The sequence below is a fragment of the Buceros rhinoceros genome, unplaced genomic scaffold (genome assembly GCF_000710305.1).
Source record: "Buceros rhinoceros silvestris isolate BGI_N320 unplaced genomic scaffold, ASM71030v1 scaffold5295, whole genome shotgun sequence".
Classification (NCBI taxonomy): Eukaryota; Metazoa; Chordata; class Aves; order Bucerotiformes; family Bucerotidae; genus Buceros; species Buceros rhinoceros.
This window is the reverse complement of record NW_010414497.1, coordinates 84,507-99,239: the sequence shown is the minus strand read 5'-3', so window position 1 is coordinate 99,239 and position 14,733 is coordinate 84,507. Positions and strand designations below refer to the sequence as shown.

Here is a 14,733-nt window from a genome sequence, read left to right as displayed (position 1 = left end):
AGGAATGTTATTAACATGGAGGTTTGTTCTTTGGATTTTTTTTTTTTTAAGATGGGGAGAAAAGAATTGCATGAGCTATTCAAGAAATATGCACACCATGGATTCATACTATGTTTGGTTCTCTATTCTTTTCCTAGTAATTACTGCCCTTTTATTTGCCTATTCAACCACTGCTATCCTTTGGTTTTTTAAAGAGTAGCTCAGAGTGACTCCTCTATCTTTTTCTGAGGTTGTAGTAACTAAGGTGAAGCCTGATTTTCTGTGTTCAATTCAAGTTGTTTTCCACATGCCTGCTATTTTGCATTTGCCGTGTTATATTTCATCTGCTATTTCATGTCACAGAATTGTTGCAGAAGTGCCTCACTATTGCCATGTATTGTTGCTTTTGAATACCCTGAATGATATTAAAAACTCTTCAAACGTTGCCACGTCACTACTCTGTTCCTTTTTACAAACCTTTTAGAAAGACGTTGAATAAATTCACTGAGTCCTTCAGCACCATCCCTTCAGTGTAAAAGTTTACCATTTACTTACAGTTTTTCTCTTCCTATTTTTACCTTATACCAATCCAATTTGCCTCCAGGTCTCTGGAACTGTCCTGGTGCTTGGGAGGTACTGAAAATAAACATAGATAATCCAGAACTCTTATAACATGCTTGAACATAGTTTGTTCAGCCTGTTGCTTAACTGTCTCGGTGTTCATGTCTGTGGCTTTGTATGCTCATGAACTAATATTTTGGAACAGAAATCTGTACTGCAATTAGTCTTTAGCTTAATGTAAATAAATAATTTGTCTGTTCTCCATTAATAGAAAAGCTATTTGTATTTGATGGTTCTGCTTTCCCTTTATTATAATTAACAGTTTTACATTCTCTTATAGTTGATCAAATTCACTGATAGAGTTCTTTCATGCCTAACATGCAGAAAAACCTCTGTGGATCTCCTGATATGTAGTTTATACCTATTCTGCCCTTACTAACTTAATTTTGATTTAAACTAATTGCTGTCATTGCTCATATTTTCTGTGTATGTGCAAGCATGCATGTTTTCACAGGGACTTTCTCATCCTTTCTAGCTAGGTTAGATTTTTATCCAGTTTATGCTTTTTTCCCAGATGTGTATGTTTCTTCATTTTTAGGGCAACTTTGAAAATGTTTTCAATGTATGCTCTTCTAAATTTGAGAGCTTGAGTGTTGTAAAATTACCTCCTTAATAGTGCAGATGAAATTATTTTTTATTGCTTTGGACTTCACAAGTCTGTTTACATAAACTGTATAATCATTTGGATCTCTTTTGGTTTTCCACTTTTAAAATGCATTAATTTAATTGCATTTTATCTCAGAATTGTGTGGTATTCTTCTGAAGAGGATGCAGCATAGTCTGAGTGAGAGTGGAATATGTGTGGTTTTACTTTTATGGTGGCATGTGAAGACAAGGCTTTGGTTTTAACAGTGTGCTCTAATCTTTTTTACTGGACTTAAGAGTGCAAAAATATTATCAAAGGTAGCATTAAAGAAAGTATCAACAGCCCTTTTAGAGAAAACGTTAGCTGTGATGATCAGGAGTTATGACTGCTTTTGTAGGTTTCTGATCTTAATATTTATGAACAGAACAAAAGAGAGAAGAATAACAAGGATGACCGATGTATTCTCTATCTCTGATTTTTGCTTCTCTCATCACTGAAAAAAACAAAGACATAGCTTGTCATCTGATCCAGTTAGAGACTCAAATCACTGCAAACACATGCCGTTGTTGGGCTATGTAGTCCTTTATGAAGTTTCTTTTCTGCTTGCAGGGACCTGTCAGCATTGTAACATAACAAATCAGTCTTCTTGACTAATTAGACTGTGCTATGGTTAAAACAAGGGTGGTGAGATACAGTGAGATACTCCTTCCAGATCCCATATCCCTCTTACTGATCCCATTCAGTGCAAGAAAAGATTCTGTGACGCAGAAAGCAGTCACACAGTAGACAGCATGCAATCTGATTATATGTTGATTATTTAAATGACTATGAATTTCCTTTTCTGGAGTCTTTTGTCTTATTGTCATATTAACCTGTGATTTTGGCAGCACATTTGGAGGTCCCTTATTGCAGAGATACATCTATTCCTTATATCTGTTTTCCTGCAGTCAGCTTGCTTTTACTCTATCCTGTTTTGCTAATGGTTGTGGTTAATTTTTGGGCAGAGGCTGTAATGATTGTTTCCTTGTGATATATAAACCCAGAACTCTGCACAAAAGAAAGGGATTACTAGTTTGAGAGTTCTCCGTGATCAAGAACAATGATTTTCATGGTTGTTCACTATCTCTATGATAACTATTTGAAAATAAAAGTTTGTTTGGTAAAAATGTGTTAAGTGATAATTTATTACAGGCATAATTTTGTGGAGTAAATCACAAACAACATCTTCCTTCTTGATTTTATTCTTGAGGTTTATGAGATACCCAATACTTGAGAAACATTGGTTTTATGTGAATTAGAACTTAGGTTCTTGTATATTTTTATCCTATTGTTGCTTTAAGTTGGAACTTCCCTTTCACAGTTCCCTTCCAACTAGTAGGTGGTTCTGCAGTGCTTTCTGTTCATAGTCTTCTTGGACTTCCAGTTCTTATTCCGAATTACATTGCTTTATTTTAAAGTAAGGGAGAATACTGTGTCATAACTGCTTCCTCTCCTGCTCCCTCTCTCTTCTTGCAGGGTCAGATCATGGTCCATTTAGCACGGTATCCTGTCTCCAAGAATAGAAAGAGAAGCTGCTATTAAAAGGCAGCACACAAGCTTGATCACTTTTTGTGATCTGTCCTTTCATACCTTGCCAGCCTCCACAGTTGTATTAGCAATATCAGAGGGTACATCCCTGCCCTGTCTTTTTATTGTTGGTTTCTGGACAAGGTGTCCATGAATTTGTTTAATCTCTTCTTGAACCTGCTGGTACATCACGACCTCCTGCGGTAGCAAGTTCAAGAAGGTGCTATCTGCTCAGTAAAGATGTACTCCCTTTTTAACTGTTTTAGATCAATCTTCTACTAGTTTCTTTGAGTGCCCTTTTGTTCTAGTGTTCAGGGTTTGGCGAACAGCCTTATCCAATGCTTTCGTAATTTAAGCCTGTTTTATAGATGATTCAGAACAGAAGGTGATTTTACTACTCAATGGATTTTTTGTTTTATGTGGGTAGATTGTTCAGTTCTTTGAACATTGCTTGGCTTTTAGAAGTCTGAGTTTGAAGATTTGAAGTCTGGAATTCAGAAGTAGAGTGGAAAAGATCTTTATATATTTGCAGCTGCACAAAGTTTGAACATACAGTTTAAAGCTTGTAAAATACCCTTCTGACACCTTAATGTATACCTTTTATTAAATCAAGAATATAATACTTGTAACTACTTTGTAAGATTAGTAGGTCCTGCCAATTATGTTACAAAACCTGGTTATTTATTTAGAAAAACTATGGTATCTTCTTTTATGTGACTATGTATAAAGTCTTTTGAAATCAGTAGCTGCAATCCAAGTATCTTTTCAAGGGAAAATTCTTTAATTACCTGATGGATTTTTACTCTCTTTACACAGTAAGGAGGAAGCCAATCTTGAAAAACCTCTGAAAGTGATCCTGTAGTGGACTGGCACTCTTATCGTGAATATTAGTAGTCTAACAGTTTAATTATGGGAACAGGGTCTTTTCTGGTTACACAGTGAAAAGCTAGCCCTATTGTACCAAACGTTTTGCTGTCATTACACTTGTGTCAGAAGTTGTCTCAAAGAAGTACAAGTACTTTATTTGCTGTAACATCAATACGGCTGTCTGTGATCAAAGCACTGCTTTTGCCAAACTCATACCGGAATAGCACATTTAGATTTGCATACCTGCTTCAGTGCCAAGATATCTTGCTCCTCAAGGCGGAGTTCTGGCCAGAGTAACATTAAAGTGGATTTTACATATGCCAAGCCAGTTATGATTAACCATTTAACACAGTCTGTCCAGCTGGGAAATTGTGAGTCTTTGTTGGAATGAAATTTGTATAAAATAAAAGATCAGTATCTTTTTGTACAGTTCTTAACGGTATCAAAAGTGAAATCTCCCGTGATACCTTATATGCTAGGAAAGACAATTTTAGTGTGTAAAATATGTTAAACTTTCTAATTCAGATAACCTTCAGAGTTAAGGTGATGCTGCTCATAGTAGAAACTGGTGACACCAGGGAGACGAGGTTTCTGAGAGCAGATTGGTTCCATGGGCTCCAAAAATGGACTGGGTTCACTGCATTTTGTGCCATCACAGTCCAAAGCAGTCACCTTTCGAGCAGCGATGTCTGTGAACCACTAACTTCATACAAGTTCTAGATCATAGACACCAGTATAGGTCAGAGGCTGAAGTGGGCAACATACAGCTGGAGATGCTGGGACCAAAATGCCATCATTCAAAATATTCAGGAAGGACTTAATATAAAGAAGTAACTATTTCTTTATCCTGTACAGCCAAAATAATTCAATTTTGCAAGATGCATAAGGATGCTTATCTATAGTTTTATGTTGTGTTTTGTGACAAGAATGAGTGTGAGCGTTCATGATCATCAATGATATCCCATGCAATGCTGTCAGTCTCTCTAATGGCATCTGTATAGCAATTTCTATAGACCTTTCAGTGACCTTCTGAAAGAAGCTGCACAAAGTCTGCAGAAAAATAGTCTTGTTACGTACCTGTCTGAACAGCCACATTATGGCAAGTCGGCATCCTTTAAATTGCTGTGGGAAAAAATTGCTTACCTAGTAGATGAAAATGTGGCACTACTGCAGGGTGTGAGATGAGGTGCGGAGGACAGCACACAGAGTTTGCTCAACTCTGACAGTCAAGATTGATAAGCAGGAGTCCTGGATCCCCTAATCAAAGCAGGAAAGCCATATACTTCTCTGTAAGATGTTACACCGGTGTTAACCAAAAGCAAATGCCATGTGCTATGATGCATCCCATCAATGGCCAAATACTCCCCGTCTCAAAGGTATGGCTAACATAAACTTACTGGAAAAGTCTCTGAGAATCAAATTTCTAAAGCAATCTGCAGTTCAGATATGGATAAAAAGCATGTTCCAACTATGCAGTCATCACTATGACTCACATCAAAGATTGCTTCCAACACAGTTTCAAAACAGTGACAGGCTTTGTGGTTATGGCACTCTGGTGGAACAGGCTGCTTTTAATAGTGTCAGAAATAGTGCACTGTAAACTAATACTGTGTTTACTGACGGGTAGACATACCAAGTACTGACGTGCTGTGATGCATATTTGCAACTCTTGCAATCAGATAGTGGGGTCCTTCAGAGCTTGGCATCGCTGCTTTTTAATGTTTGTATCAGCAATATTCTGCAAATTTTTACAAAAACATCATTGAAAGAGTCGAGTGCCCCTGTCCAATCTGCAGACTGTGACTCAGTCCAGATATCCTGTTTCCTCATTCTACCTGAGGAACCACCCTACTGACGAACTGTTGAGTATCGAATTCTACAGTGTCAAATTTAAATACAGTGACATTTTGATGTAGCTTGAAAGGTCCCAAGCCTTACATACTATGTATGTCTACTGTCAAGATGAAGGGTATAAACATCTTATTTCATCTTATTTCATTGAAGAAAATGTTCTTGAGCCATGGTGAAATAACAAAAGGAATCTCAATGATAAACAGAGCTCTCAACTTATTGGGTCATCAGAGCATTACTAGAAATAAGAAAAAGAGTGTGACCAAGAATCAAGCACTATTGACAGGAGCTCTTCCTACATGCACTTTGGATGAGAGTTTCTCTATAAGCATGACTGATAACCTCTCTTGAGGTTACAACGGCATACTTGGACCCAAATGTCAAGATTTGAATATGAGAATTCACAGGTCAATTTTTTAGCAAGTTCTTTAACATAGTTCCAGTCCAACTCAGCCTGTTTGCTATTGAGTAACGGGGAATTTGAGGTCTAAATATGTAGTGTCAAGAGGGGTTGGAAAAAACCTCTCTAAAAAAACTTCTAAAAACTCTCTCTGTAGCTGTGAAAGGTTGAAATCATCCATTTATTTTGAGCCAAGGGAAGTAGTGTGGTAACTCAAAACAAGGATATTTGTTTACAGCAATGCAACAAATTTGGAGCTGATACAGCTTGTACCACTAGAAACATTGTAATATGCCAAAATCTTTATGTGCTTAGAACTCTGTTTTATGTCGAAGTTGAAAAGCAACAGCATCCTATTATCTTATATCCACTAATGAGTTTTAATAAGTATCTAACATGTACCTCACAATTAGGGGGATGGCATTTAGTCAGGCTAAAAAATCAAACCACATTCAAGCACAGACAGTAGGCAAATTCTATTTTTTTGGAGACAACACGGTTAGAGAAGGATACTTCTTTATTTTCTAATCATAAAATTCTCACAAATATGTAAATGCCACCTTCCCCCTAGAAAGCTAAACTTAGAAACAAAACCCCCATGTTTTCATGAAAAGTCACTGGGATTGGAGGTGTTTGAAATCCTTCTTCCAGGACTAAGGTCCAGGATTCTTCTTCAAACCATTTTTTTAACTGGAAACATGTCTTAGGCAGCTCGTCTTGCATGCTGGTAAGATGTTTTGCCTCTGGCATCCATTCATCTTATGCCTGTGTCAGAGGACTTTTCATGTCCCTTGTTGCTGCCTCATTATTCAGGTTTTCCCCCTACTCTGAACCTGCTATCATGACAGAAGATGAGATTGCTTTAACATAGTTTCTTCTCAGCAAAATCACATTGGCTGTCACTTCTGTTTTTCTTAACTGTCAGAACTCCTTATGAGGAATTGTTTTATTATTTGGTCAGTTACTGCTCTAGGAACTGAAGCTAAGCTGACCAGTTCTTCACGCCTTGGCCTTTTTCCCAGCCTTTCAAAGACGCATGCTGTGTTTCCCTTATCTAGCTTGACAGAACTTTCTCATCTCTCCCAAGTTTTTGAGACTATCAGTTAGTTCTCTCAGTATCCCAGCTGATTCTTACCCAGCTAGGAAAATTTGAAAACATGATACTTACATAACCCTTCTCTTATCTAGACCAAGTTTGTGCACCCCTTTCTTTGCTGTTGGTTTTACTAACATCTGATCACAGCTAAAACTTTTAGGGAGGATTGAAACTAAACTGATACCAAACGCTTCTGTTTCCTTCTGCTGTCAGCTGGTAGGTTGGAAGAGTAGAGAAGCAAAGTTTTCCCTTTGCCTTTTTGTTACTTTGTTGTTTTATTATCCCTCACGTCCTTTGCAGTTCTATTTAATTTCATACCATTGAACTTTTTGACTCTTAAGCAACATGGGATGGTTGGGTAGCATCAGAAAGGGTATGAGTGGTTAGGAAGGAATCAGTTTAATCTTAATGAAGGAACTGGAGAAAGATGAGTGGAGAATGGAAGTGGACTTCCTTCTCCATCCAGTTCTGTCTCCATGTTGGAGAGGAGTGCTCCCTTTTCTTGTAGGTACACAAACATTAGGGTTCAGTTTTGACCATAGAGTCATTGCATGCACATGTGAAGAAGACAAACTGACAGTAAGAGAAGTGAGCATCAAAGTATTATTGCTTATGCCTGTTTGGGAGCTTTCTGAATTAAATACTGTGTGTATGGAATTGTTAGATAGGGAATAGTTTTGTAAGTCAACTAAAACTGATGGAAAGGCTTATGTAGGAATATGGTTATATGCAAAACAGCACATTTTCAGGAGTGCCTTCTTGTGCAGCATCCGTGTCCCAGATACAGTTACATTTTCTCAAATATGTGGTGGAGTTTGGAATACGCGCATACCATGAAATATATATACTTCTGTGTGTATAGTGAAGGAATCCCATTTGCTGTTACAGTTTGGGTTGTGCATTTGGAAAGTTTGTTCCATAAAGTTAGTGTGGATGCTACTACACTTTAAAAGAAGCTAGCGTTTAATTCTGCTTATGGGCTGTGATTGTCTGAAGTGATTTTTCATGTTCAAATAAATGTATTGGCTTAAGATGCAGTGTTTTAATGGAATTTTGACATACATCATGTAGACTCACATGAGGTATGAACTTATTACACCAAAATGCTTGCCTGAACTTGGGCTTTTTTACATAATGTCATGTTGTATTAAATTGTGGATTTTTAGTGCATCAGGATGAATAAAATATCTCTGCACTGAAATTTAGGGCATATGGGTTTGGCAAGTTTTTTTGTGATGCAGTTCACAATCAAACTACCAGTCCCAGGAGAACTACACTCTTAACTGTAAACAGAGTATTATTAAAATTAAAATTTGAAAAGATAAGTTTGAAGTTAAATTTGAAAAGTTCACAGTACTCTGCAGTTCTCAAAATGTGATGTAGTATCTTGAAACTGCTCTTCTTAAATCAAATATAATGTAAATTTTTCAACACTTTAAAAAATATTTCTAAATTGATTTTCTGCACTGGTTAGCAGTAACTTTCCTGTAAAAAAAATTATGTGTAACTTTATGCTGAAGACAGTTCAAAATTAAATGCTACTTTTTAAATGTTGTTCTGAAGTGAATTTGACATGCTTCTTTTTTGTCTTGCTGTCTTGCACAGGTATCATTTTTCTTGTTCATTATTTTTGTGGTGTATACCATGCTGCCCTTCAACATGCGGGACGCTATAGTTGCCAGCGTCTTGACCTCTGCATCTCATACGATTGTGCTGAGCGTCTGTCTATCAGGTACAGCTGTGGTAAAGGAACACTTGGTTTGGCAGGTAGGTGCTTTGTGGAATTAATGATTAATTGTGCACTCAGTAGCCTGGTAAATGAGCCAGGAGTGCCTCAGTGGGTGCTTGGGAGCATAAGTGTATTTCTCTCATGATTTTTGAATTGCTACAGACTTAATTCACAGGTAGTCACTTTCTAGTAATGAGGGAGTCAGTAATGTTACGTCTTGAAGAGTTGCATGCTGAAATGGTAGAATCTACAGCCACGTGGTGCTTACCAAGGTGAAAACTAGTATTGCTTGCAAAATTACGTGCTGCAGCTGTGTTGTGGTAGATGCTCTGGTAAGCAAACCATGTTGCTCCTCTCCTTACCTCATTAAAGCTTTAATTCCAAGACCAAGTTTTTTTCCAGGCATATTGTTCCTCCATTGTCTCTGAGGTCTGCTGGGTTAAAGATTTGTTGTGAAAGCATTGCCCTCCCAGTCTGCTGTAGAGCTTGTCCTCCTTCTATAATTCTCAGCTACTTACAGGAATTTTACAGCCCTCTCTGGCTGGGCCCCCTGGTAGAAGGGGACTGGCTGGCTCCAGACTCCACGATATTTAGGGAACCCATCTGTGTTTGCAGTTGTGTCTTGGCTTTTAACTCAGCTCTGAAACTTTACTACATGATATACTGCAAATTAATAATTTTCAAAAATCTAAATATTAGGAGTTGGTTTTCCTTACTGTTTTGCAGAAGATGTTTAAATGGTGAAATACTACAGTTTTTGTTGTACTACTGTGATGATTCTAGCTGTCATTGGTAAATTTATGTATTTTTAAGGAAATATTTAGATTTCATTGTGAAAAGCAAATACATGTTTCCGATTTTTTTTAAATATAGCTATCTCAGTTTAGGGAAACAGCATTCTTTTAACTTTTGTAAAATGACTCTGAAGCTTAGAAGTAAGTACATTTTTATAAACATACTAGAAGAACAGGAAAGACAGACAACATGCTGTTTATTGTGAATAGCATAAAGAATGAAGACATGGTTTCTACTTACCTTTTAAGTTACTTGAACCTTATTTGAAAAACATTCACAATGATAATGTTTTTACAAAAGTCCTGCCTAGTAAGTTGTTGTTTAGGAAAATACATTTTATTTCCAGGATACGGCTGCAGATCTCTGGTATATGGAATGTTGAAGTCCCATAAACAAAATATATTCTAAGATGTAGTTCTCTAGAAATTTTAAATGGTGAGATAAGTGGGTTTGCTTTTCTCTTGCTGATTTGGGTTAGCTGTGGAGGTTTCCAAGTGGTACTGTATGTTAAGCAAGAATTGTGGTCATCTGCTGTCAACGTAGTATTTTAATAATTCAGCTTTTTGAGTTAAATTTGCTGTTTGCAGAATTTATTTTTTTTCCTGCCTATCTTTCTAGACCATTAAAATTTGGTATATCTAAAACAGCACTTTCAGAAGATGTTATATTTTTAAACACATCATGTCTTTGGAATCTAAGGAAGAAAATCATGGTCTGTGATATACAATTAATGTCTTTCATCTGTTCTGTAACTTCCTGTTTCATTCAGAAATAATGGAAGTTTTGAGCAATTTGTAAATACTTTAAGAGTGTTTAATTTCCAGGATGTCGTTGATTTTTTCCTATTCTCTCTTTCTAAAATATATTAAAAATGTTCTGAATAATTTGGCAGTTTCTGAAAGTAGAGTGCACTGTGTTCTTACGAATATTTGGAAGGGACTAAATGCCATTATCATAGTTAATTTGTCCTCTGTAGGCTTTTAGATTACTATTGTTTATACTCCAGCGTGTAAGCAAACAAGTGTTTGTTTTGTGTTCTTTGCTTTTGAAAATTGAGACCGCAGATACGGGATTAGATTAGAGATACCGATTATGCTAAAAAGAGAACTAACATTTGTCAATGATATACCTCAAGTCTGTGTGTGTAATTAACAACAACAGAAAAGAGCTGGGGAATAGTTGTTTAAGAGGACCATGCTGCTGAATGGGGTTTTGGGGGGTTTTTCTGGGAGGGGAGTAAATTGCTGAGGCCTGAACTGCAGCTGCTTTGCAGAGTTTGGTCACTAAAGCCTACAGATGAGAAATACCAGTAGACTGAAATTCAGAAGCTTAGAGAATGACATTCAGGGCTAATTAGAGTAAATCTGGCTTGCAGAGCTACAGTTAGCTTTGACAAAAATATATTATTTTGATTTCAAGGCTACTGATTTGATTCAACAAAACAGATTAAAAAATACGTTACAATCTTAGCAATGAACAGTGTATTTTTCTTCTGGCATGAATTTTTTTCCTAGAGGACAGATAGGAAACCAGTAGCATGCACTTAAGCAGAAAGACAGTGGTATAACAAATCCACCTGTAGATAAACATCAGATGTTACAGTATGTATATCTTGTGTATATATAGCAGGTATCCTTCTGTAGAGAGTATCTGCATCTCCTCTGTGGCTACTTCCTATGTACTGGAAGACTGATTAAATCTCAAAGCTTTCTGTTCACTTGGCTGTGAACGAACCCCATTCTCTCAGTTGTTCTTCTTATGTCAAGTTCTCCTGTCTTAAAAAGCTTTTGGTAGCCCTCTGCTAGACCCTTTCCAAATTTTCAGCATCTTCCAGTGACTCTGGTTGGCATCCCGTAGCATTTTGGAAGTTAACCATACCTTCAGTCTATTAGTAGAGAAAAATTAATGTTCAGAAGCATTTGCATATTTTGAGATTTGGCAGAGTCTATCTTACAGAGTTTGTCATTCCTTTTGTTGTCCTCTCTGAAGTTTTACACCTGAAACTGGCTTCAGTAAAGCTGAAGGGCTTGGCATGCCCTCAATTGTGCAGTGTTGGTTACAGTCAGAGATACTGATATAAAAGTTTCCTGCTGTCGTAAAGAAACCTTCAACACACTCCCTCCTAGTTACATGAACTAGTTTCTGTTTGACCTATACATGTCATTTGCAGGGAGGAAATCCGCTTCAGTTTAAAAAATGGCAGTGATGGAGATGACCTTGCGCAAGCCTTTGTATTTTTCCCATGGGTGTTGACAGTCACTATTGAAATTTTGTTCCTCTTCCCTAGTAGGGAAGCCTTGTCATCCAGCTTCTGGATCTCTTTTCTTTTGGCCAGTAGACTGACAGGCATGATGATAGTATCCAATTGCTGTTTTACCTATGAGACTACTTCTAGACTATCATGAATTTGTCTCATAACCTTTTTGTCAGTAAAATAAATGAATTGGCTGCTTTTACACTAGCTAAGGTTTCCATCACTTTCACAGTTCTTTGAGTCCTTAGCTGTGCTTCATTGACATCTTTCTTGCAACGTGGACATTAGCCTTAAAAGAATGTGCTGCAACAGTGCCAAATGCTAATGTGGGGCTAAGTCTACAAAGGCGTTAGTGTGCCGCAGTGCTCAGCATGGAGACACAGACTCTACGGTAAAGTACCCATTTAGTCTCCTCTTGCAGTTCTGTGGGGAGTTTAGTGCACAGCTGTGGCATCTCTGACAGGGAGGAGGAAGAAGAGTCCTGTGTTCTAGGCTCAGTTTATGAAAACGTAACGGTATATATATGGTTTGGGGTTTTTTTGGTGTTGAAAATTTTAATCCTAACCCTTAGAGGGCACACAGCCTGGATTCCAAGACTCTACCCCCTCTTTCCAGGTGAGCATCCTACTGCCAAACAGAGGATGTTGTTCTGTCTGCTCCTGGGAGCCTGGTGGTTAGGACTGCTGCAAGAGAACATGACTCTAATTATGGTATTGAGGCATTTGGCTCAGAAGACTTCTGTGACTTAACATCCTTTTAAGTTATTGCTAGAATGGAAAGTTTTTCTCTGGCATCCCTTGCTATAAACACATAACCTGTTTCTCCCCAAACCAGAACAGATTCTAATCAAATACTTGGGTTTTTCCTGCTCTGTTATCAACTGCTCAACCATTCTGATCTCATAATAGGTTGATCCTATCGTTGGAGGTAATTTTGGAGGTTCTTAATTTGTTTCTAACCAAATCTGGTGCTAACCAAAGTCATTAGAAAACCTATAAATTTCTGTTTTTCTTTTTCTCTGTGTTATATAAGAGGAGTATGATTTTTTTTTTAAATTTTAGTCTTTGAAAAAAGTATTGTTTTACTCTCTCAACAAGCAATTTTGTTGCTCTTGTAATCTGTGGCTAAATGTTTTCCAAACCTTGGTTAAATCAATACAGACTGCAGGCCGTCATTCGTAATGGGTTTTGGTTTTTGTATTTTTCTTTAAACTAGTATTCCTTATCTTTTGGGACATTTTTTGTCAGCTCCTTGCAACACTGAAAAAAGGGGTCTCTTATAGAGGCACAAAATTGTAACAGGGAAGCATGCATGTGTAGATACATATGTGTGTTTTTGTTGGTGTGGTTTTTTCCTTTTTGCCTCTGTTCAAGAATACATACGGCAAAACCAAATGATTTGTAACAACTTCTATGTAAGTAGTCATCTGTTCCTTTCTGGTACCCTGGGTAAATCATAGGATTTGTCCTGGTGGAAAAATAAAAACTAAATGGAAATGTTATTTTCAAGAACATTTGAATTGGAGAATTCCAAGGCTACATCCACGAGATCTCATGCAATTACCATCAGCTAGGCTGAGGTCTATTACAATATGAATTTTATTCTATGTGCTATGGCCAGCTAAAGTTGAAGTTGCTGCCTTATTCTTAGGTGATCTGCTGGTATATGTGCACTGACTAATGTTAGTGTACATCCAGATTATGGTTTCTGCTTGACTTCCAGTTTGTTGTTATAATTTGTTTCAAAATCTGTACTGACTAAGAAATTAGTAATTTTTTTTTCTTTTCAACCCACTGTTAGATGGTTGGTTTTTTCCTGAATATGCCATAGCCCTTGATTTTTAGCTTAGTAATCAGGCAAATCTTCCTGCCCATTTGAATCTCTAACTTTCTTTCTAATAGAACCTTTGTTCCTGCACAGAAGGATCAGTGGCCCAGACGCCTCCTTTTGGGGCCTGATTCTGCAGGCTGCACTGGGACCCTGCCTATTCGTTGAAAATGTGAATAGAACAAGTTTTATGGATACTCTTCAAAGTTAGGTACATAATTTTGATAGCATGTGGCAGGCCTTCCTCTTTTGGCTTCCCTTGAGCCTGCTATTGGGGTCCTAGTGGTTGGATCTTTAAGTGTTTCAGTCCTCAGAGCACTTTCAGTGGTTACCCCTGATCAACAAAAAACTCCCTGGTACAACCTTTGCTGTACCAGTTCTGCGAGACTACCCCAGACTACCACTAGCAGCACCGCTTTATGGTTTGTGTCATGTGTCATCTTCTACAGATGGCAGTTATACTATTCCCTATCTTTTCTGGAGTAAGCAGTGATTTTCTACTGTGTGTGGGTTTTTATGAAGTTTAAAACATAATACCTGCCATGTGTGTTTTGTTTGGCAAATTCATGTGTCTTGTCAAGGGAAACAGTTAATCTGATGTGATCTGAATTTGGCAGAAGTTCACTGCATTTATACACATTTATACACAGCACATATATGTATATATAGAGAGCTGGCCGCACAGACTGACCCATGCAGCACTCACACAAACAGAACCAATGACCTTGTCCTGGTCCCCTCTCTGGCTGACAGGGAGAAGGTCTGTCAGAGGATGTGATACATTGCAGAAATCAAGGCACATATACTGTGTGGATTCTTCCAGCAGCCTCCTCACTCACAGCCACAGACATCCCTCTATCAGTTTCCCAGGTCACGTCACCCACCCACTAGCTGGTCCACCTTGATCGTTGCTAGTGCTCACACACTCACTTGCACACCTGCACTTGCTGATGCAGGTGCCCCTGTGGACGACAGCTATACCCCATACACACACGTTTGCACAGTCTAGAGAGTCCCTCACCAAGAATAAGAGTTAGAAATGGAGTCAACAGGACAGACTGCAGTGATCAGGTACAGGGCATGGCCAGGCCAGCATACCAACAAGTAACCTGTTTACATGACTGACTTCTCTTAGCCGTTACCCTCCCCAAACCACCACAAT

The 14,733-nt window shown here is 37.9% G+C and overlaps 1 protein-coding gene across 1 annotated transcript in view; it reads left to right on the top strand.

Moving 5' to 3' along the window:
• Positions 1-14,733, top strand: part of LOC104494295 (adenylate cyclase type 2-like) — a gene marked incomplete at its 3' end in the record, with an annotated part of 102,181 nt that overhangs the window by 4,972 nt on the left and 82,476 nt on the right. Inside the window, exon 3 of the mRNA XM_010137105.1 lies at positions 8,572-8,733. Within this exon, the coding sequence (XP_010135407.1) occupies positions 8,572-8,733 (162 nt within the window). The remainder of the gene's footprint in view (positions 1-8,571; positions 8,734-14,733) is intronic.